This window comes from Paroedura picta, chromosome 13, assembly GCF_049243985.1.
Source record: "Paroedura picta isolate Pp20150507F chromosome 13, Ppicta_v3.0, whole genome shotgun sequence".
Classification (NCBI taxonomy): Eukaryota; Metazoa; Chordata; class Lepidosauria; order Squamata; family Gekkonidae; genus Paroedura; species Paroedura picta.
The window spans coordinates 2,302,621-2,322,683 of NC_135381.1; the positions used below are offsets into that span (position 1 = coordinate 2,302,621).

Sequence of the window (20,063 nt, forward strand, 5' to 3'; positions counted from 1 at the left end):
TAAAAACCCACCGAGGTACCAGACTTAAAAGTCTCCAGTCTGATCTTCATATCAGCTGCTTTGGCTCATTCCTATTTTACATCATCCCTCCTGAATTATATGGGGTCGTCATACTCAGCTAAAAAAAGATCTGGCAGTTCTTCTGTTTGCTCTTTAATTTTTTAGCACTCTGCCTCAGTATGAGTGAAGGTCACCAATGGAACTATTTTCATTGCATAGTAGCGTGGCCCTCCTTTTTAGTGAGCTTAAGGTGACTTTTGGAAGGGGGGAATTCATCTGGACCCAATTTTTTCCATGAGGGTACTAGGGGATGTTGCCCAGCTGGCTCCAGTATTCTCCAGCAAATGCAGGCAGTAAAATCCAATTTCCATAGAAATGCATAGAGTTGACCTGATTCTTGCTGGGATGGGGCACAGAAGGATGCTGGTGGTTGTGGAAAGTCACAGCCAGTTTATGGCTGCTGTAGAGTTTTCAAGAGAAGAGACATTCAGAGGTGGTTTGCCCTTGCCTACCTCTGCATAGCCACCCTGGACTCCCTTGAAGGTACTAGCCAGGGCTGTCCCTGCTTAGCTTCTGGGATCGAATGAGATCAGGCTAGCCTGGCTCATCCAGGTTGGGGTACTGGAGGACAAGATTCTAGGGCCAGGTCTCCCTGGGAGAGGGCAGGGTCCGTGGAGCTGGACAGATTGTATGGTTCGTTTTTACAGTATTAGGTCCCAGTTGGGGTTCTTTTCATTATTTGGTGGGGGGCAGTAAATAGTTCAAGGGAACAGTTCCCCTTGAATATCCTCACTTCAAAGCTTGCTTTAATGTTTTGGAATGTGAAATGGAAATTAGAACTTCAGACAAATCCTGGCACAACCATTTTGATATCCTTTTTAGCAGGACCGGTTGATTGAAAGGAGTCGGGATTGGGGGTTTTCGTTTGTGTCAAAGACACTTAATGTTGTTTTCAGGACCAAGAGAAGCTGCATATCAGTGTGACTTTGGACCTACGTATCCTTTCCTCCATGGAATTACCATTTCACAACACTTTTGTGAATCGATGGAATGCAAGGCTTTGCTCTAATAGCGTGTGTTTTATTTGTTTGTGCATCTGATGAGGAGGATGTTGGCTGGCAAAATTTTACATTACTATTAATGCAGGAATGCCCTGGCAACTGCAATTAAAACTTGATGCCATTTTCACATTCTGCCCTCCCAAAAAAGACTTTATAACTCTGAATCTTGTATACTTTGCTTTGAATAGACTACAATTATATGTGAACAGGCTTTCATTGTATTTGGGTCAGTAGTTCACTCTTGCAGTTTCCTGCCAAAGTTAAAAGGTGTGGTTCTGATTTAGTTCACTTGTTGGCAGTTGCAATAGGTAACCCCTCCTGCCAAATATACATATAGCCCAGAATAACTCAGCATGTTGAACGCAAGCTATTTCCTGAGGAACTAATAATGCTTTTGAATTGGACACGTGTGAGAATGACTGTTCTTGCTAGTAAGTTGTGAATGCCTCCATAGCAATTTGTCAGAGTTCAGGCATCCATAATAGGAACCTGAACAAACAAATGTTAGTTTATCTGGGTACCACAAAATGTTTTTGCTTTGAGATGAGAGCTATTTTCATTTGTTTTAAGAAATACACCGATGCCGATTCCCTCTTCCATTCATAATAGTTCTCGCTTGCTTCTCCAAATCAGGTTGGCGGTACAAAGGCTGGAGTGGTGCGTTTCCTGGGCGAGACTGACTTTGCTAAGGGGGAATGGTGTGGTGTAGAATTAGACGAACCGCTGGGGAAGAATGACGGAGCAGTCGCTGGAACCAGGTGAGCTCACAGAACATAAAAAAAAAGTTTCTGGGGTCTGGAGGATGCTTTTGCCATCTCAGGGACAAACCAGACAGGACTCTGGGCATTCTGTCCATAGATCTTCCCAGAGAGGGTCATCAACACAGAGCTTTGGGGCTGGGGTGTGGGGAAAGCAGTTTAGCCCACATGGTGGTGTTGCAACTAACAAGGGAAGGAAAAGGAAAAGAAAACTCAGTGTGAGTAAACTGGTTGAAAAGAAAGGTAAGTAAAGGGTTGAAGAAACCTGATGGACCAGTGAGGGAGGATATAAATTTAATAAACACCACTAGTAATCTCATAAACATATATATGGCCTATAATTAATAAAATCTCCCTAACCAGGGTGCCTGCACACCATAGTCCTCGTTCAAACTGGGTCCTCCCACTGTCTAAAAAAATGTGCTGGAGATGTGGGTCATGGTTCTTCCAGCATTGTCTATGATTTGGTCATCGCTGGAGTGTGCTTTTCAAGGAAAAGCATCTGAGAGGTTATGGGAGGCAAGCGAAGGGACGGTTCCTTCCTGTCTCAGGACATAGTGAAGATTAGGAGGCATTGATCTGGATGCTCTCCTGCAAAGTGTTGCCCTAAATGATCAGCAGAGGGCAGTTGAGGGGGGCTGTACTATTAGTGGAATGAAAAAGAATGAGCCAGTATCATTAGCCTAAACAATCTGTACCAGGCCAGTGAAACTGCCCTGCATTCTGTGCTATCGATGTTGACTTCTTAGCAGCGTCTCTGTGTTGACTTGAAACAAAGTACCAAGGAGAGTGTCGGTGCCTGTACGTACATGTACCATTTGTTTAATATAGTTAACAGTTTGGAGTAGTGGTTAGGAGTGCGGACTTCTACTCTGGCATGCCAGGTTCGATTCCGCACTCCCCCACATGCAGCGAACTGGGTGACCCTGAGTTCCCCACATCACTGTTCCCCAAAGCTGTTCTGACCAAGCAGGAATCTCAGGGCTCTCTCAGCCTCACCCACCCCACAGGGTGTCTGTTGTGGGGAGAGGAAAGGGAAGGTGCCTGTAAGCCGCTTTGAGCCTCCTTCGGGTAGGGAAAAGCAGCATATAAGAACCAACTCTTCTCCTTCTTCTAGTTAGACAGAATTATATACAAATGGAGCATATTTTCATCTTAGGTCTGGTTTTTTTTGTGTGTGTGTGTGTGCGGTTGTTGTCTTCTCAAGGTACTTCCAGTGCCAGCCCAAATATGGCTTGTTTGCCCCCGTCCATAAAGTCACCAAGATCGGCTTCCCGTCCACCACGCCAGCAAAAGCCAAGACGGCGGTCAGGAAAGTCATTGCGACTCCCACGAACCTGAAGCGCAGCCCAAGTGCCTCTTCCCTCAGCTCCCTCAGCTCCGTGGCTTCATCCGTAAGCAGCAAGCCCAGCCGCACAGGACTAGTAAGCTTCTTTTCCTGCCGCATGCTTCATGCCCCCCCCCCCAAGAAATTGGCTCTTTACGTGGCCTGTGGGAGGCTTCTGTGAAACCAAGGATCGTGGGAAGGCCCCCGTCCATTTTCCATTGTCTGTGGTGGTTCGATTTGTGAGCACTCAAGCATGCATGAAAAAAACCTTAGCTAGCCCTGGAGGGAGTTTATTTTCAGTAACTTGACAACTAACCCATTCTAACACTTTTGCCAAATAAGAAAGGGGCATTTTGGGAAAAGCAAAGGGGTTCTGAATGATCTGCCAGTCCTCAGGGCTTCCTTTCAACTCGTAACGTCTCCAAATGGTGGTGTAGATTTCTGACCATCATGAGCTTCAAGATAAATTTGTGAGGCAAGCTAAACGTTTTGTATTTGCACACTCTAATTTGAGCATCAGCTTCGTTGAGAGCGGCTTTTTTGTTCTTGGACATAAAAAGGCCGGTAAATTTGTCCGCCTCTTTAAAAATTTAAAAATTTGTAAGTAGTGGCAAGGCCTCTTTCTTTGACTCCAAGTTAACCATTTATAAGACCTTATAAAAATATAGTTATTTTAATGTTCCACTTACTTAACCACTACCATTAACATATAAATTTGGTATCCCAACCTTGGATCACCTGCAGCAAAGAGAAACTTGAAATTTTTCCTTGTAAATTCAGATCATAAACATTATTTTGGATTAATCCAAGCATTCCAGGGGATTCAAAAGCTCTTTTTAAAAAACCTGCAATATTTGTGTCCAGTTCGTATAACTACTTTTAACAGGTCATAGCTGCATATCAGATATCCTTGTTGGAGCTTTCTTCTTATGCCCATCGCCACAACCCTGTTGAGCAAGACCATGAGGTCTAACCTACCTAAGTGAGCTTCATGGCTGACATACCTGTAATCCGCTCTCCTTAGCTGAAGTGCAGTGCTTGTTCACTGCATTATGCTGTGGTCAATATGGCAGACTGCATTCACAAGTCTCTCAGACAGAGGTAAACCATCACCAGTTTTGACACCTGGCTAAATGAACGTGGCAAAAAAGCTCGAGCTCTTTAATAAAAAGGAGAGCTGTCTATCTTTGCAAATAGTTACTTGCTTCAGCCCTCTTTTGCTGCAAAGTGGGAGACTGCGGAAGGAATGTGTGTCTGTCCATTGGGACCTGAGGTGGTTAGAATCCATCATCCCTCTGTAAATTAAGCAGGGGCAACTGAATGCATTCCTGGATTCAAGTCCAGTAGCACTTCAAAGTGCAACAAGATTTGTGAGAAGTAAGCTTCTAAAAGTCATACCCAGTGAGAACGTGCCTTCAAATAACCAGCCGCCAGGGGAGAGGGGCAGTGGGTCAGCAATAAGGCGACCACTTGGCTTGCCAAAGATGCTGGGTTCGTTCCCAGGCACCTCCCATTAAAAGGATGCTGTAGCAGGTGATGTGGAGAAAGCCCTCTGCCTAATGGCCTCTGCCAGTCCTCAAAGGCGATACTGAGCTTGCAATAGATCAGTGGTCCGACTCAGGATAAGGCAGCTGCGTTTGAGTCCATTTTGAGCAGTTCAGTTTTGATTTCTGTCAGGCATTTCAAAATGAACAGACGGTAGTTCATTCCGACAGTCATCTTAACGCCCCCTCAGTTTTTTTCGCAAGACTGTCTTGCATCCTACTTCTCGCTGCATGTGATCCCAGGTTGTCCGTCTACCTGAGCAAATCCTTTGGCATAACAGAAGGGTGTTTTCTTGTATTCAGCCAGCTCTCATGCAAAAGAATCCTTAGCAGCTTAACAAGCTAATCTACATTTGTGGCTCCCACCTTAGATTGAGGCCAGCCCTTTGCTTCCTTTTGAACCCTTCTGTTTGCTGATGGCCATGTTAATGGCCTTGCGCACAGGTATGTTCACTCCCTTTCTTGAACTTCTAATTGACTAGGATGACAACTACCAGTTTTGTCAGCCTTTCCCCGAGACTGAATAGCTGCCTGCCCTCCTCCCACGCTGCGTGGAGCAGGCTGTCTGCTGGGCCAAACCCATTCTTGGTGGGATAACAGCAGGAAGCTGTAGTAGTTGCCAACTATCCCTGCCTGGTATTCGATGCCTCTCTTTTTTCCCACTTCCCATGTGGCTGGCCTGACTCCCCACAAGATCGCCCAGGTGGTGTCTCTGCATTTGCTTCCCGTCACTGTGCTAATAACAACACAGGCCACTCCCCATTGTACCTGTTTAACAAAGTTTGAGTCCAGGGGCACCTTTAAAACCAACAAAGTCATCCCAGGTATAAGGAAGCGTATTGTGCTTGTGAGAGCTTCTATCCAGAATCAGCCTTTGTTGCTCTTAAAAGGGGACCCTGGGCTCAGACTTGTCCTGCTGCTTCAAACCAACATGGCTGCACACCTGATTGGATTTGTCTGCTGTGCCTGGGCAGAGCCAGAAGTGATCACAAGTGCTGTTGGCAGGAATATTCAAGAGTCACTGAATCTGTTCAGCACAGGCAAACCTGTAGTTGCTGCAATGCACAGTCAGTAAAGTGTAGCATCCCATCACGGTTCCCTGACCACGTTGCCTGTATGACAGGTAGTTGTGAATTTCCTGCATTTCTGCAGGGGTCGGACTAGATGACCCTGGAGGTCTCCCGACTCTATGATTCTGCGATTCTATGACATGTACACTGCTTTCATTTGGCTGTATTTAAGTGTTCACTTAGAACATTCCAGGTGTGCATCCTAAAATGCATCCTGTGTGAAGCAATCTCTTCTATTCTGCCTTTCCTCGTGTTCCAGATACACTTCTTCAAGGCAAATGGCTAGAAGGTGCCTCTTCAAACCCTAGCCCGGATTTCCTTTTCTCTGCAGCCTGCTCCACTTCCCACCTTTCCAAACCTACAGAGCAGTTGGGAATGTCGGACTTCGCAGTTTACAAGGAAGGCACCAGCAATGGCCCCAAAGTCCCCGAGAGTCCCTTTCTCTTGCTTCCTGTGGTTCAGGTTATCGGTCCAAGCACAAGGCGGGAGCCAGGAAAACATCTATGCACTTTGAACTTCTGCTTAACTTGCCCACCCGTCTGAAGAGACAGAAGTGCATCTCTCTGCCCTGGCAAAAGAGTCTCTGCTAGGGCTGCCTTGTGCAAAACTTACGTGGCTTGCCAATTCCAAGGAGGTGGAGGGGGGGGGGGTTAAAATGATGCTAATAATTCTCATGCAATCCCTGTCCCACCCTACAAAATCTGCTAGGGAATAGAAGTGAAGCTACAGCTTCTCTGGTTCTTTCCTCGTGGTTTAAGACAGGGGTAGTCAAACTGCGGCCCTCCAGATGTCCATGGACTACAATTCCCCAATCGCTGGCAGGGGCTCATGAGGATTGTAGTCCATGGACATCTGGAGGGCCACAGTTTGACTACCCCTGGTTTAAGAGACTGGTAGTGCATGCAGAGTGAAAGCATACATCATGCTTCTGACGTTAAGCTGGGCGCTGAAAATGCCTGTCTCACCCTTGAAGTTGACAGAAACATCTTCACGGTACGCAAGAAAGATTTCGGGCACCACCGCTCTGCAGGAGGCCCTGAAAGAGAAGCAGCAGCATATAGAGCAGCTCCTGGCCGAGAGGGACTTGGAAAGAGCCGAGGTTGCCAAGGCTACCAGTCACGTTGGGGAAATAGAACAGCAGCTGGCACTGGCACGAGACGGGCATGATCAGGTGAGTCCCCAACTGATGGAACTGTGATTGCAGGAAGCTGTACTCGGGGAGTTTGATTCCCCGCTCCTCCTCCACATGCAGCTAGAAGGGTGACCTTGGGCTCATCACAGCCCTGATAGTGCTGTTCTGACTGAGCAGTCCTACCAGAACTCTTTCAGCCTCACCCACCTCAAAGGATGTCTGTCGTGGGGAGAAGAAGGGAAGGCAATTGCAAGCCGCTTTGAGACTCCTTCTGGCAGTGAAAAGCGAGGTATTAAAAACCAGTGCTGCTTCTTCTTCAAAAGAAGTTGGCATGCTAAGTGGTTCTGTTATTCCTTACTGCCCAACTTTCCTCTCCACATTCTGTCCTTGGCCAACAGTTCTTCAGCTGCAAGACAGCCCAGTTTCATGACACTACATCACAGTTACAAGCAGATCCCAGCACCGTGTTTGGGATTCCTTTTGCAAACAAGAACTAAGCCATTTTGGTTCTCTCTTGGAACAGCATGCCACAAAATCAGCCTTTATCAGGTGTAACTCTGTTTTAAGAAATTCATGACTTGTCTAATTGTCTGTGTTTTGTCCACCAGCGCATACTTGAAATGGAAGCGAAGATGGACCAGCTGCGGGCCTTGGTGGAAGCGGCTGATAGAGAGAAAGTAGAACTGCTTAACCAGTTAGAGGAAGAGAGGAGGTAAGCTAACTTGGGGTGGGTGGGGACTATTGCAGAACAGCGTGTGTTGGTCTTTCAAGGGGGGGGGAAGGAATGTTTTTACTCATCAAGAAAAGTTGAGGAAATGGAGGGGTAAAAGTAAGAACCAAGGTGATTAGGTTCAAAACCCCTCTCTGCTGTTATGGCCCAGGAATCTTACTCTGGTTTTTATACTGAACAAAGTTTGTGTCCATTGACACCTTTAAGGCCAGTGCTTGCGCGTGAAAGCTCATGCCTTGAATAAAACTTGGTTGGTTTTAAAAGTGACCCAGGACTCAAATTTCATTCTGCCTCTTCAGACCAACATGGCTACTTATCTAAATTTGGTTTTTATACTACTATGCTTGTCATGGAATTTGTAGTTTTGTGTGAGCACCAATCTCTTTCTCAGTGGGGATTTTGTGCCCTCTTTAAAGCTTTTATTTCCCAGGATTCACTGGGTGGGAAGATTAGCTATGAACCCAGTTTGTGTCTCTGATGGACCCTGGGTCTATCTCATTTCCTTGTAAATGTAAGACCGGAATATTTGTAGAGTCTACCGTATAAGTATGTGAGGATGAACCACAGAAATAATTCTGCACATCTAAAATCTGCTCTGTCAATCTCCGACTAATGTTCAGAAAGTTTCAGTGGATAATCCAATCATAGAGATTTTACATGGCATTTGAGCATTTGGCATTGAAATTCCAGTTTGGGGATGACTTTAACTCTGTCCCTGGTTGGCCTTGAGCTCACCTTGAGCAGGTTGCTAAGCAACCTAACAGTACAGCCGTACTTGGCTAGGGCATGTGAACTGAACTGGCATGATGCAGCTCAAGAAATGCTCACTGCTTGGGTCGTCTAGTATTTCCCCTGCTTCCAAGTGAACTGTAACTTGTTACTAGTAGCCTAGAAGAAGGTGGAAAAAAAACAGTGAAGTTAAACCACTGAGCAAAGCAGACTTAAAATGGAGTCTCCATGCCCTACATTTGGGAAACACAGCTTTACTCTCCCAAGTTTGCTTGCTGAGATGGGTCTGTTTGAGAAGTTGTTTATCCTAAGATAAACTGGACTTGACTGCCGTTTCCTCCTCTCAGCAGCACCTTCAGTGGTGCAGGGAACAAGAGAGCCAGCGTAGGGCAGTGTTGCAAGGGTGGCCAAACTGGCTCTCCAGATATCAATGGGCTACAAGCCCCTACCAGCACTATGCGAGCAGGGCCAGCACTATGCGAGCAGAGGCTTGTAGGAATTGTAGTTCATAGGCATCACAGTTTGGCCACTCCTGGGGCTAGGATCTGAAAGGCCCAGGTTTGAATCTTCCCTGTGCCATGGAAGCTTGCTGGGTGATCTTGGGCCAGTTCCAGACTTTCAGCCAAACTTGTTCAGGGTATAAAATGGAGAAGGGGAGAGTGCTGCCAGCTTTTTTGCATCTCCCTTGGGGAGAAAGGGGGGAGGGTATAATTGAAGCAAGGAAATAGAATACCCATTATACCCTGCAACTTCTGCCACCTGGTACCTCTCCCAGCTAATCAAAGATGGAGCAACTGGTCAAGCCCAACTCTCTGTTTTTTCGCTTTTCCCTCATAGGAAGGTTGAAGACCTCCAGTTCCGGGTAGAAGAAGAGTCCATCACCAAAGGCGACTTAGAGGTAAAATATTTCCAGCTCTCTTGGTAATAGGCCGAAAGGCAAGTAATTCTAGCAGCTCATCCTAAGTGAGTAAAAACGCAGGATTTAGCCTGCATGGTGACAGTTCAGCCATGTGTAGACCAAGTGCTGATGCCACAGTCTCATTTTCTGGAATATTTTGCTCTGTAGGCCGCTTTTCAAACTTTGAAACTTTCCTGACTTTGAGAAGTAGCTTAGCTCTCCTGTCTTTTAACTGTTCTATTTAATGCTTTGCCAAAGCATTTCCAAAGTACTCATGGAAACTGCCAACCTGAAATCCAATGCTAAGTTATGAAACTCGCAGTGTATAACTGTATCCCTCCTGAAACTGATACCAGAGCCCTGTCAGGGCTCTTCTGCTAGTCAAGGACACTCCAGCCAATTAGCATTTATATTAAACACTGTCCTTTTCCCTCACCAAGTTTCCCAGAAGGAATTCTGTTGGAGTGTTGGCTTAAGTGCACTTTGCTTATCAAAAGCACCTTCTGAGCATCTTCTTGGGTTTTTTCCTAATGCCCATGTCTCACCAGACTCAGTAGACATGGGTTGATTTGCGGGTTTTGATGGAGGAGGAGAAGCCCAGCATGAACACTGCCAGTTTTGTAGACCTTGTGGGATAAAGGTGGCTACCTTGAAGCTTATTGAACATGCCCTTGTTCACTCTAAAAACAGAACTGTTTAGGGAGATGCTTTATCTCCATGTTGTGAGCAATATGTACATTCAAAACTGAGTTGCGAAAAAAAGTGACACGTCATTTTAGGGTGGCCTGGAAGTACCAGCCATTTGCGTTCTCTGTTCCATGTTAATGTCATCTTTTAGTTCTGTTTTACTTTAGTATTCCATCCTTTTTATCTGGACACTTCACGGACCATTCGTTTTTTTCAAATTATATGGTTTTTGTTCTATTAGTACAGAGGGGAAATAAAGAAAAAAAAACAGTTTCGGCTTGCTAATGGGTGGAAAGCACTTGGGTTTCCCAGTCCTGCTTCCACCGCAAAGGGCATCACCGTTCTCCCTCGTCATCACTCAGAGAGTGATTGTGGCTGACCCACATGTGGTGCAGCACACATTTCAGGAAAAATTAGCAGTTAGGCTGAAGCCATGTCAGCCTTACGTAAGGGCTGTACCAAGGACCTTTCACGCAAACGCTCCTTTTATTTTCAGGTTTTACTAAAAGATCATCCAAACCAATCCCTGCTCTCACACATGCAGGCATACCACGCCCATATAATTGCATGACAACCACTTTGTCACGGTGCTGTCTTATGCTGTTAGAGTGCCTCTCTGAACATTTAGAGCACACGGACAGAAATTGGTGCGTAAGTCTTCTCCATCCCCAGCTGACTTCCCACCAGCAGGACCCAACGTGCTCAGCCCACCTCCTTCCCCATGTCTCAGGTAGCTCTCTTGGGGACTTGTTGCAAGGTTGGGGAGGGGCGGGGCAACAGCCATTTCTGAAAGAAAAAGCACTGTGAAAATCCACGTGCAGCGCAGTGAAGAGTCAGTCTGCCCCGGATTCTTTGCCTCCTGTGTGGTTGTATTTGAGCCGTAGCGTCAAGCCGTTGGATGAACTCTCTTTGTTTTAATTTTTGCCGATAGCAAAAGAAGCAGATTCCTGAAGAACCTGAGAATGTAAGAGGACATCGCAATGTGTGGAGACGTTCCCCACCCTTAACACAGATTAGTTACCCAATAAAACATTTGTTGACAACTTACTCAAACCACTAATGACATAATTGGCTGCTGGGACATTAACTTTCCCGTTCGTGTGCATGAGAGCTTTGAAGGCATTTGCAGCGTTTCAACCTGAGAGAGGGAGAGGTGTAAGCAGGAGACCCTGCAAACGTCCATCAAGAAAGGGATTCTGCATTTTTTTAAAATTGTTGTGCTTTTATATAGTTGTCCAGTTATTAATTCCATAGCTCTGCAAAGATTAATTACGTTAATCTTGAGGTGTGAAATGTGATTTGTGGGAAAGCACCAGAAGTTAAGTCACATGGCCCCTGCAAAACCCCGCTTGGTGACCCAGGATTTCCCCCTAGTGTTCAGTGCCTGGAAGTTCAGGAGCCTGAACTGGTTATGGTTCAGCTTCATTTAAAAGCATTTTACGACATTGTTTGACAAGAGAAAGATGCCAAACAGGAAAGAGACATAGAGCAGACGTTAATCCTCCTTGGTTTTTGTGTCTAATTTTAGGGGGTTGGCAGAACAACTTTCATTTCTTAGAGTTTTAACAGCCTAGTAAACAACACGACAACAAATGTCTTCTGCCACTCCAATATACAAAAGTCAATGGAATTTCAGAGCAGTCCATTTTGGCTCAAAAAGATTTATAGAAAAGAATTGGCTGCCTCTTTTCTTCCTGCTCCAATGCAAAATAGAATGCTGAATCCTGACATTCTCTGCACTCTGAGGTGTTGTGTTTGCTAAAGCCCTGGCCATGACCTTGGGCTCCTCTGTTCTTCCAAATCAGGCGCATGGTGTCCTGGAATGAAATCTGCATGTGACCTGTCTCCTTTTTTGTGTTCTGGACTCTCATTTGCCTGTCTCTTTATATGCTGGGCCTCCCTTTTTCCTTAACAAGAGCGGGCAGTTCTGTGCAGACATAAAGATGTAGACCTTGAGAGCCTAAAGGAGTAGGGAGCAAAAATACCAGTGAAAACTGTTGCTAGTGAAGAGACACCAGCAGAGCCGAGGAGACAGAGACTAAATGAGAACTGCCTCATTAAGTGTTTCCTAGTCTACAGTCGGTAACTGAAGATTTTTCTTTTCTTTCCTACACTTTCCCATCATAATTTGGAAGGGACTGAGATGCAAGGGCAGGTTTTCTGACAATCCAGTGCTCCTTTTCATCCCTTTTGCCGACTGATATCTGCTAAAAGCAAAATGGGAGTCTGGATATTGAAACTGGGGGGGAAATAGTTCTTAAACCAGCCATTAGAGCAAACAGAAATGATGTCCCACTCTTGCTTGGGTATGAAATCACTCAAAGCTCTTAGTTCCATTCTAAATGTTAACTTGCTTGAACAGTCTTGAGATGGCGAACCACGAGGAGCCTAATCCCTTGTGAGCAAAAGAAAAATCCCGAGAGATGAAGTCTTGTCTTCTCTTCCTCTCGCTGATGGTTGATTCATGCAAGCCCCGTGGAGTCAAGGGCTGGCTCCGTCTTTCTCACCAGAGATGGCCTGTGGCTGCATTGCTGCCCCGAGGACGCTTTGAGGGTCTCACCTTTGTTGAGCGCCATGGGGAAAGGGCCAGTCAGGCGCATCCTTGGGGTCTCATCCCTCTTGCTCCCCTTGTTTGTGTTGTGCCTCATCCAAAGAACTCTTCCCTAGTTGACTAGCAGAGTTTCTCTTTGTTCAAGGAAGTTCCCTTCCACGAGACGTTGACAATCATGTGTTACGCTGGGAGTTCATTCTTGACCAGGCGTCAGCCCATATTTTAAACAGACTGGGGGCCGGCTCACACTCTCGGTTTGGTATACTCGAAATGTTTGTGTGAGCTTGTCTTTCCTTTGTCTTGGGCAGGTGGATCCGCACAGTGAAATATATGTGTCTCTCCTCCTCCTCTGAGCAGTTGCCACTTGGCTGACTCTCAGGCATCCTCAGATCCAGTCTGCTCCTTAAAAGAGTCAGAGGCTGGCCAGGAAGAAGAGAGGCTTTGTGGAGGTGGCTTCTCTCACTGCTGCCCTTTCAGGAGAAGGCAAAGCCCATCCAAGATGCTTAGGTCACACCCAAAAGGTGCCTTTGCTTGGCAGGTGTGCTAGTCCCAAAGCAAATAGACACTGAACTCTCTCGACATTTCTTGAATGCAAGACTCTGGAAGTCTTCCTCGTGTTCCAGTGTCAGGATGTTAATCCCGCTTGCCACCACAGAGATGTTAAATTTCAGTAGGTGTGCCTAAGTGTCAGCCACAGAAAAGAGGCCTGGGCCAGAAATGGCCTCCCACAGAACGCCCCGGGGCCCCACCTCTCACTCATTGCTCTGTGAGCCTATTGGGGGAACCTGACTGCTGTTTAGCGGTCTAGATGTTGAGACACTTCTTGGTCCCGAGCAGCTGTTCTGACAAGACTCTGTACGATGGTGGTTCAGAGGCATGCTGTGTGAACTTGTGTCCAGTGGGCTTGTGCCTCCTAATGTGACAAACCTCTTGAATCTTGACATCCGTGCCCAAAGAAACCTTCCTCTGGCTGTGTGTGGAAGCATGTCTTTCTCTTCATCTGTTGCTAGCAGATTACTTGAAGCACTCTGTGAACACCCAGGAAAGTCACTGAGAAACCTGAGAAGGTGAAATTGATGTTCTCAGGGTCTGTTTTCCTGGTTTCAGTGACATAGCAATTTGCCTCCTGTCTTAATGCCTGAAACCAGGGAAGCACAGCCAGCAAAGGAGGGCACCGTTGGTAAGCGGACAAACTGAATGAGAGTACCCTAAGCTAGAAAGAGAGTGAGCGTTGCTCCTGCTTCTACAGGCCTCTATTTATTTATATTTGACTAGGAGTCAGGTATCCACAAGCGTTCAGTATTTGCCGCAAGGAGGCCGAAGGACAAAATAGCATCTTACGAAGCACTAACTGTTCTAATTTGTGCTGATAATTGTCACGCACTGATCAGTAACTTTTTGCTGCATGTCCACCTCGTCACCTTTTTGTTTTTGTCCGTTCTTCCTTGTCTGTGTCATTCTTCTCTCAGTTTTGCCAGTCGTGTGGTCCGCTTCTGAGTCCGTCTCTTTTTCATCCGCCCCTTATTGTTTTTCTCTTTGGTTTCTTTGTTTTGCCCCATTTGCCTCTTTGCCGCTCGTCACTGGGACAAGACCCCCGGTGGCCCGGCCTGCATGTGGCTCTTCCTTCCTCTTGTGCTGGCATGTGATGGTGGCACTCTTGTGTTCTCTTCCTTTCCCTTTTTACTAACAGACGCAGACCAAACTGGAGCATGCCCGCATTAAGGAGCTTGAACAGAGCCTGCTTTTTGAAAAGACCAAAGCTGACAAACTCCAGAGGGAGTTAGAAGACACTAGGGTAATGGATTTTGCTGTTTAAATGAACAAGACCTGTAATTTCGGGACGGGGACGGCTCCTGGCAGCTGGAGCTGTCTGGGGGAAGAGAACCTGCGGGTCTGGTCTCCTGCTACCATTACACTGTTAAAGACAAAGGTACATGGATATTGGGCCCGGTTAAGCTGCTCGTTCATTTTAGCCTTTTGACTGAAATTAGTTATTTATCTTCAGCAGAGCCAAGGTAAGGTGCTTGAGGTAGGAAAAACAGCGTAGAGAATAATCAAAAACTCACCTGAAGGAACCAGGAATACCCTGAATCTCCATCTCGGCATTCATTGGATAATTGTTTGATTGATTTGTTGCTTTTCAACTGACTTCAAAACAGTGGCTTGCTGAAGACGAGCGTTGACGCTCAAGCTGGCGGCAGCTCTTCCATCCGTCATCCTAAGGAAAGACTTCCGCAATAACTGGGTAGTTCCATACGTTTATGGCTACTTTGGGGAGTTTTATTGAGTCATAGAGGCTCCCGTGAGGCCCCTCCAGAGCTGGCATCGCTAAAGCATATTTATGTAGTTCTCAATTAGTCCGTGCTCATGCATGGTGTGCCACGCGCTGCTGCTCTGCTTATTCCTCCTGGCCTTGTTCCATAGCAGCACATGATTGCAGTGGCCCCAGTCCTGCCAGGTTTCGAGCAAGCCAGTCCAGAAGCAAGCATATCCTTTCCTTGGTGCCAGTGTATTCGGAGCAGCTATTAGGCTCACAGCGCGTTCTCTAAATCTAGATAGATTTCAGGCCTTCTGGAGCCTGCAAAAAATCCTTTTCCCCTTGCAGTCTGCCCAGTAGGCCTCTGCCATCTTTGTTTTTATACCCAATACAACTCACTGTAGCATTTTGCTTTGGGAGAGAACTGTTTAGTTTTGAGTCCATGTCAACTGCTCAAATGCCATGGCCCTACGATACAAAATACCTGAGTGGAGAGGGCAGTCTATAAATTTAAATGAATAAATAAAATTCACACCTCTTGTGACATGTAGGTGATCTAAACAACTTTCTTTGGCATCCCATAACACCCATGATTAAAATTGATCTTTCTCCTTCCAAATGAAGACGTGTCAGCACCAGAATATGGGCACGTGTTCCTTATTCAGAGTCTCACAATAAATCCAAAAGGGTAAGGAGAGAGAATATATGTATAGATGAACAGTTGCCTAAGTCACAGGGACTCAAAAAATCTTTCTTTTAACTAGGGCTCTATGAGGAAGAGACCTAGCTAGCTTTTATTCTGGGATTTTTGTAGCAGCAATCTCAGAGACCCCATATGGTGTCCTGGCTGTGGTAAAATCACTTGCTGCTTAATAATCCTGCAGAGGTCAAGGGGAAGAGTTGCACTCCTCCGGATTCAAAGGAATTAGAGGAAATAGAGTGAAGTTTTCCGGTCTCAGCTGCAGACCCAAAGCCAGGAGCCAAATTCCAGCTCAGAATTAGAATGAAACATCCGCACAGTTGTCGGCTTTTTTTCATTCCCTCCCCCCACTACAGTGACCTTTATAAAATTGAGGAAATGGTCTGCCTAACATCTGGGTTCTCCTTGATAAATGGTTGCCAGTTATTCTCTGGAGGGTATTAGGTTCTGCTTGGATTAGAGAGCCAGCCTTCTGGTAGCATTTGTCATTTATTCAAGCTGCTCATGAATCAACTCCCGTCTGGAGAACCGCACATTCATAGAAAATTGGAGAAATGACTCTGTAGCTTTCACCACACTGGTTTATGCAGCTTCTGAACTGGGTTGGAATGAAAAGCTCCATCAATATATGGATTTCACAGCTCTCCTCTAAGAGGCTGAGGGTACGCTTTAAATTTTTGTTTGGCGTGCAGCTGAGAATGTTTTACATATCTACCTAAAATTGTAAAGGAAAATGGCAGTTTCTTAAAGGCAGAAACAGGCCGAGGAACATATGAAGGATCTGCCTCAGATTCCAGTCAACGCAATCTACCTTTGGTTTGAAAGTGTTGAGTCTATCTATTCCATGAAACATAAAAGATTGTACTCAGAACATGAAGTTCATAGAAAGTAGCCATCTAGCTATTCCCATTTGTTAATGATCACTTTAAAAAACCCGGCATTTGAGTCCAGGGTTACCTCGAAGACCAACAAAGTTTACTTCTGGGTATAAGCTTTCACGCGCATGCACACTTCCAGAATTCAATTTTGTTGGCAAAGGGGCCACCAGACTGAAAATTTTGTTTTGCTGCTTCAGACCAACACACCTGAATTTTAAAGAAAACCAGCGATTCTGCAAATCCCTGACAAGGTGCACAAGGAGTAGTCTTAAGCTTATTACTTCTCACTTGCTTCAGCCAAATAACTTCATTTCAGCTGGAGCTAAAATTTAATTTGGTATCCGTTTAAGGACTGTGGCTGCGTTTAAAAACAAGGACTTTTTAATTAAATGGTGGTTATTAAGCTGTTCCAGATGCTTGTTCAATCACTTTGAATCGAGCAGTTAGTGTGTTCCATTAGCCGTCTCACCAAGAGCAGGACTTTAGCTTTAGATTACCAGTGCCAGCTTCCAGAGGCCTGGAAGATCAACGGTGTTCAATCTATCCCTCCAAACTTTCTAACTGCTACATGTTATTACAGTGATATCTCCCTCTTCTGTTTTTTTTTTTTTTTTTTTTATGCTCTCGGTCCTAGGTGGCAACTGTATCTGAGAAATCTCGCATCATGGAACTGGAAAGAGACCTGGTCCTGCGAGCCCAAGAAGTGATGGAGTTGCGAGCCAGATTAGAATCCTGCAAGCCCGTCAGTAACGTGGACACCTCTCTCTCCCTGTTGCAAGAAATCAGCACCCTGCAAGAAAAGATGGCATTGCTCAGGAAGGAGCATGAAGACGAGATGAAAACAGTGAAGGAGAAGCTTGGAATCAGCGAAGAATCTCATCAGAAGGAAATCAAAGCCCTGCTGGCATCCAATGAGAAAATGGCAAAGGAGAGCACATCGCTGAGAGCAAAGCTGGATGCTGCCAACAACGAGAACTTGGAAGTGATTGAGCAGTGGAAAGCCAAGCTACTGGCCACTACAGCCTCACACCAGCAAGCCATGGAAGAGCTGAAAACCTCTTTCAGCAAAGGGGTTGGGGCTCAGATGGCTGAATTTGCCGAGCTCAAGACCCAGGTGGAAAAGATGAGAGTGGAGCATCAGAACGAAACGTCTAGCCTGAAACTGAAGCAAGAAAGCGAGAGATCCCATCAACAGAAGGAGATCGAAGCTCTGAAACTGAAGTTGCTGGAGGTCACCGAGGAGAAGGAGAGAAGCTTGGAAACCTTGAAGACCAAACTAGAGAGTGCGGAAGATCAACATCTGGTGGAAATGGAAGATGCTCTAAACAAGCTGCAGGAAGCTGAGATAAAGGTAAAAGAGCTGGAGGGCCTCCAGACCAAGTACCATGAACAAGCCCAGGCGATCGATGAATTCAGAGCAAAGGTGAAAGCTGCTGAAGCAGAGCTCTTGGACCTTGATGCTCTTCAGAAGGCCTGTTCAGAAGGTAAACTGGAGCTGGAGAAACTTAGGAAGGAGTTCGAGGCAGCTGAGAAAAAGATTCAGGATTTAGAGAGCGAAAGGAATAATGAAAGTAGCCAGGTTTGTACTGACATTCATCCATTCATTTACGTTTTTCATTTTTTCATTTTAATTTGATAATGTTATTGAGGTATTTTATTCCTTCAAGAAAAGGCATTATGAAATAGTATGCATCATTTGATGAGATTTTCACAAGCATGCATGCAAAATATGAATTATATATATGCAGATCATCTGGAGAACTTTAGATCTGTGTGTCTCATAAGATCGAACCGGAGGTCTATCTATTCCTGTCTCTCACAGTGGCCAGTGTGTTGCCCTGGAAGGCCTAGAGACTTAGGCCTTCCCACGATGTTGCCTCCTGCTATTGATATCAGAGGTTTACTGCCTTTGAATGTGGAGGTTCCCTTTAGTCAGTGTGGTTAGTAGCCCATGATGGACCTCTCTTCCATGACTCTGTCTAATCCCTTTGTAAAGCCATGTATGCTCCTGAATCTCTAGGGGTCCAGGATTTCCTGAACTCACTACATTGACTTCTTTGCAGTGAACAGTGACTCACAGAAGCTCATACCCGGCCACAAATGTTGCTAGTCCTTAAGCTGCTACCACTGGCAGTTTTACTAATTGGACAAATGCTGGTAGGGTTGCCAGAAGCCTGGAGAAGAACAAGCCCATCTTTTTTACAAAATCAAAATCCATTTGGTTTTCCTTCCTCCAAAATTAAGCCATTGCTGTTATCTTTGGAAACTAATTTTTGTGCCACGAGAGCTGTCTTCAGCTGTGGAGAGTTTTTTTCCCTCTTGGTACTCTTGCCTCGCTAACAGAACCCCAAAAGTTAAGACCTCCTTGCAGCTGAAAATGAGACAGAATTATTTGGTGAGTGAAGCACTGAGGCATGCACTGCCTAACTTTGTGGAAATCTGGGAGAGAGTAGCCAACAGACCAACCCTTAGCCCAGTTGCTGACAGATGGTTGGCTGTTTCCTAGAATTTGGCAAGGATGCTTTTGCAAATAGTTAATGGCGTGCCTGACTAAGTGCTGTAGCTGTGTACCAAATGCACTTTGTATGCCTCTTTGCCAGATCTCCTCCTATGGTGCATACGTACTAGATTTTTGTATGCCTCTCTTTAAGTTACGTCCTCTGGTCATCTTTTAAACTCCTTGGAATTGGAGCTCTTCCTGAACGGAATCTGAGCTGAATCTTTATCACTCAAAGGTTGTTCCTTACCTGTGCTGTTGAGCACAACTCCAGTTGTGTATGTTGGAGGGCCTGCTGCTTGAGAAACAAAGCATTTGGTGTGATCCAAAGAATGATCAGCTCTTGTCCTAATCCCTAGCAGGGAGCCCCATTGAATTCCACGGGGCCTGCTTCTTAACAAAAGACTAAAACTGCAGTCCCAGACAGATTCCTGAGGCACCAATTAATTCTATGAACAAAACAAGCGATTTCCTTTAACACTCCACTTCCTTTCAGTTTATGGATGTTTTGCTTATTTTCACCCCATACTTTAACGTTTTTGGTTTTGGTTTTGTTTTAATTTACCAGTTAAAAAGACCACTCTTTTGTTCCTTTTGTAACTTTATTTTTACACCACCCGATCATCCTTGTTAGGCTGCTAATCTGAACAAGGAGCTGGAAGGGAAAGAGCAAAAGCTGCTTGAGCTTGAGCATAACTTGGGTGCTGTAAATCAACTTAAAGACTCTTTGGAAAAGGAACTTCTGGAGCTGGTAAGTCACGACTGGCAGTGGTGTGCACCCTTCTGGGTGTTGCTTGGTGGGCATGTAGGGCGGAAATGATTGACCACTTCAGATGCGGGGATTCTTGCCTAGGCAATCGTGAATCCCAACGAAGTGGGACAAATAACAGATTTCTTTTAAAATTGGAATGTTGTCCCCATTGCGGGTGTTGAACATCGGACTAGGTGCTTTCACCACTTGATGATTTCTGGTCAGTCATTAATGCCTTTCTTATGCATTCAGGGATTGTGATCCAAATATTCCCTCCTGTTTTCTGGCAAAGATTTGAGGTTTCCTGGGCATCTAAAGCATCCTATCCTGAAAATTCATAGAATGGACTGATCCGAACTGTTCAATTAGGCATTAAGCCATGGCATGATTTAAGACTTTTTTTTTTAACTTAATCACACAGCCTCATTCTGTTGCTGATACAGGATTTAAATACTTCCAGCTGCCTTCAGAACATGGAGCCGGTAGTATTTAG

The 20,063-nt window shown here is 45.5% G+C and overlaps 1 protein-coding gene across 19 annotated transcripts in view; it reads left to right on the forward strand.

Annotated features, from left to right (window-relative positions):
- The window catches only part of CLIP1 (CAP-Gly domain containing linker protein 1), a 77,163-nt gene that overhangs the window by 21,649 nt on the left and 35,451 nt on the right, over nucleotides 1–20,063 (forward strand). For 10 of the 19 annotated variants that reach the window (XM_077308553.1, XM_077308554.1, XM_077308539.1 and 7 more), the window contains exons 4-12: nucleotides 1,695–1,819; nucleotides 3,027–3,243; nucleotides 6,734–6,931; nucleotides 7,501–7,604; nucleotides 9,189–9,249; nucleotides 10,868–10,900; nucleotides 14,178–14,282; nucleotides 16,957–17,901; nucleotides 19,454–19,570. In XM_077308553.1, the coding sequence (XP_077164668.1) occupies nucleotides 1,695–1,819; nucleotides 3,027–3,243; nucleotides 6,734–6,931; nucleotides 7,501–7,604; nucleotides 9,189–9,249; nucleotides 10,868–10,900; nucleotides 14,178–14,282; nucleotides 16,957–17,901; nucleotides 19,454–19,570 (1,905 nt within the window). Of the gene's footprint in view, nucleotides 1–1,694; nucleotides 1,820–3,026; nucleotides 3,244–3,298; nucleotides 5,135–6,733; nucleotides 6,932–7,500; nucleotides 7,605–9,188; nucleotides 9,250–10,867; nucleotides 10,901–14,177; nucleotides 14,283–16,956; nucleotides 17,902–19,453; nucleotides 19,571–20,063 lie in introns of those variants that run through there. The other 9 variants (XM_077308551.1, XM_077308560.1, XM_077308559.1 and 6 more) reach the window with 6 other exon arrangements.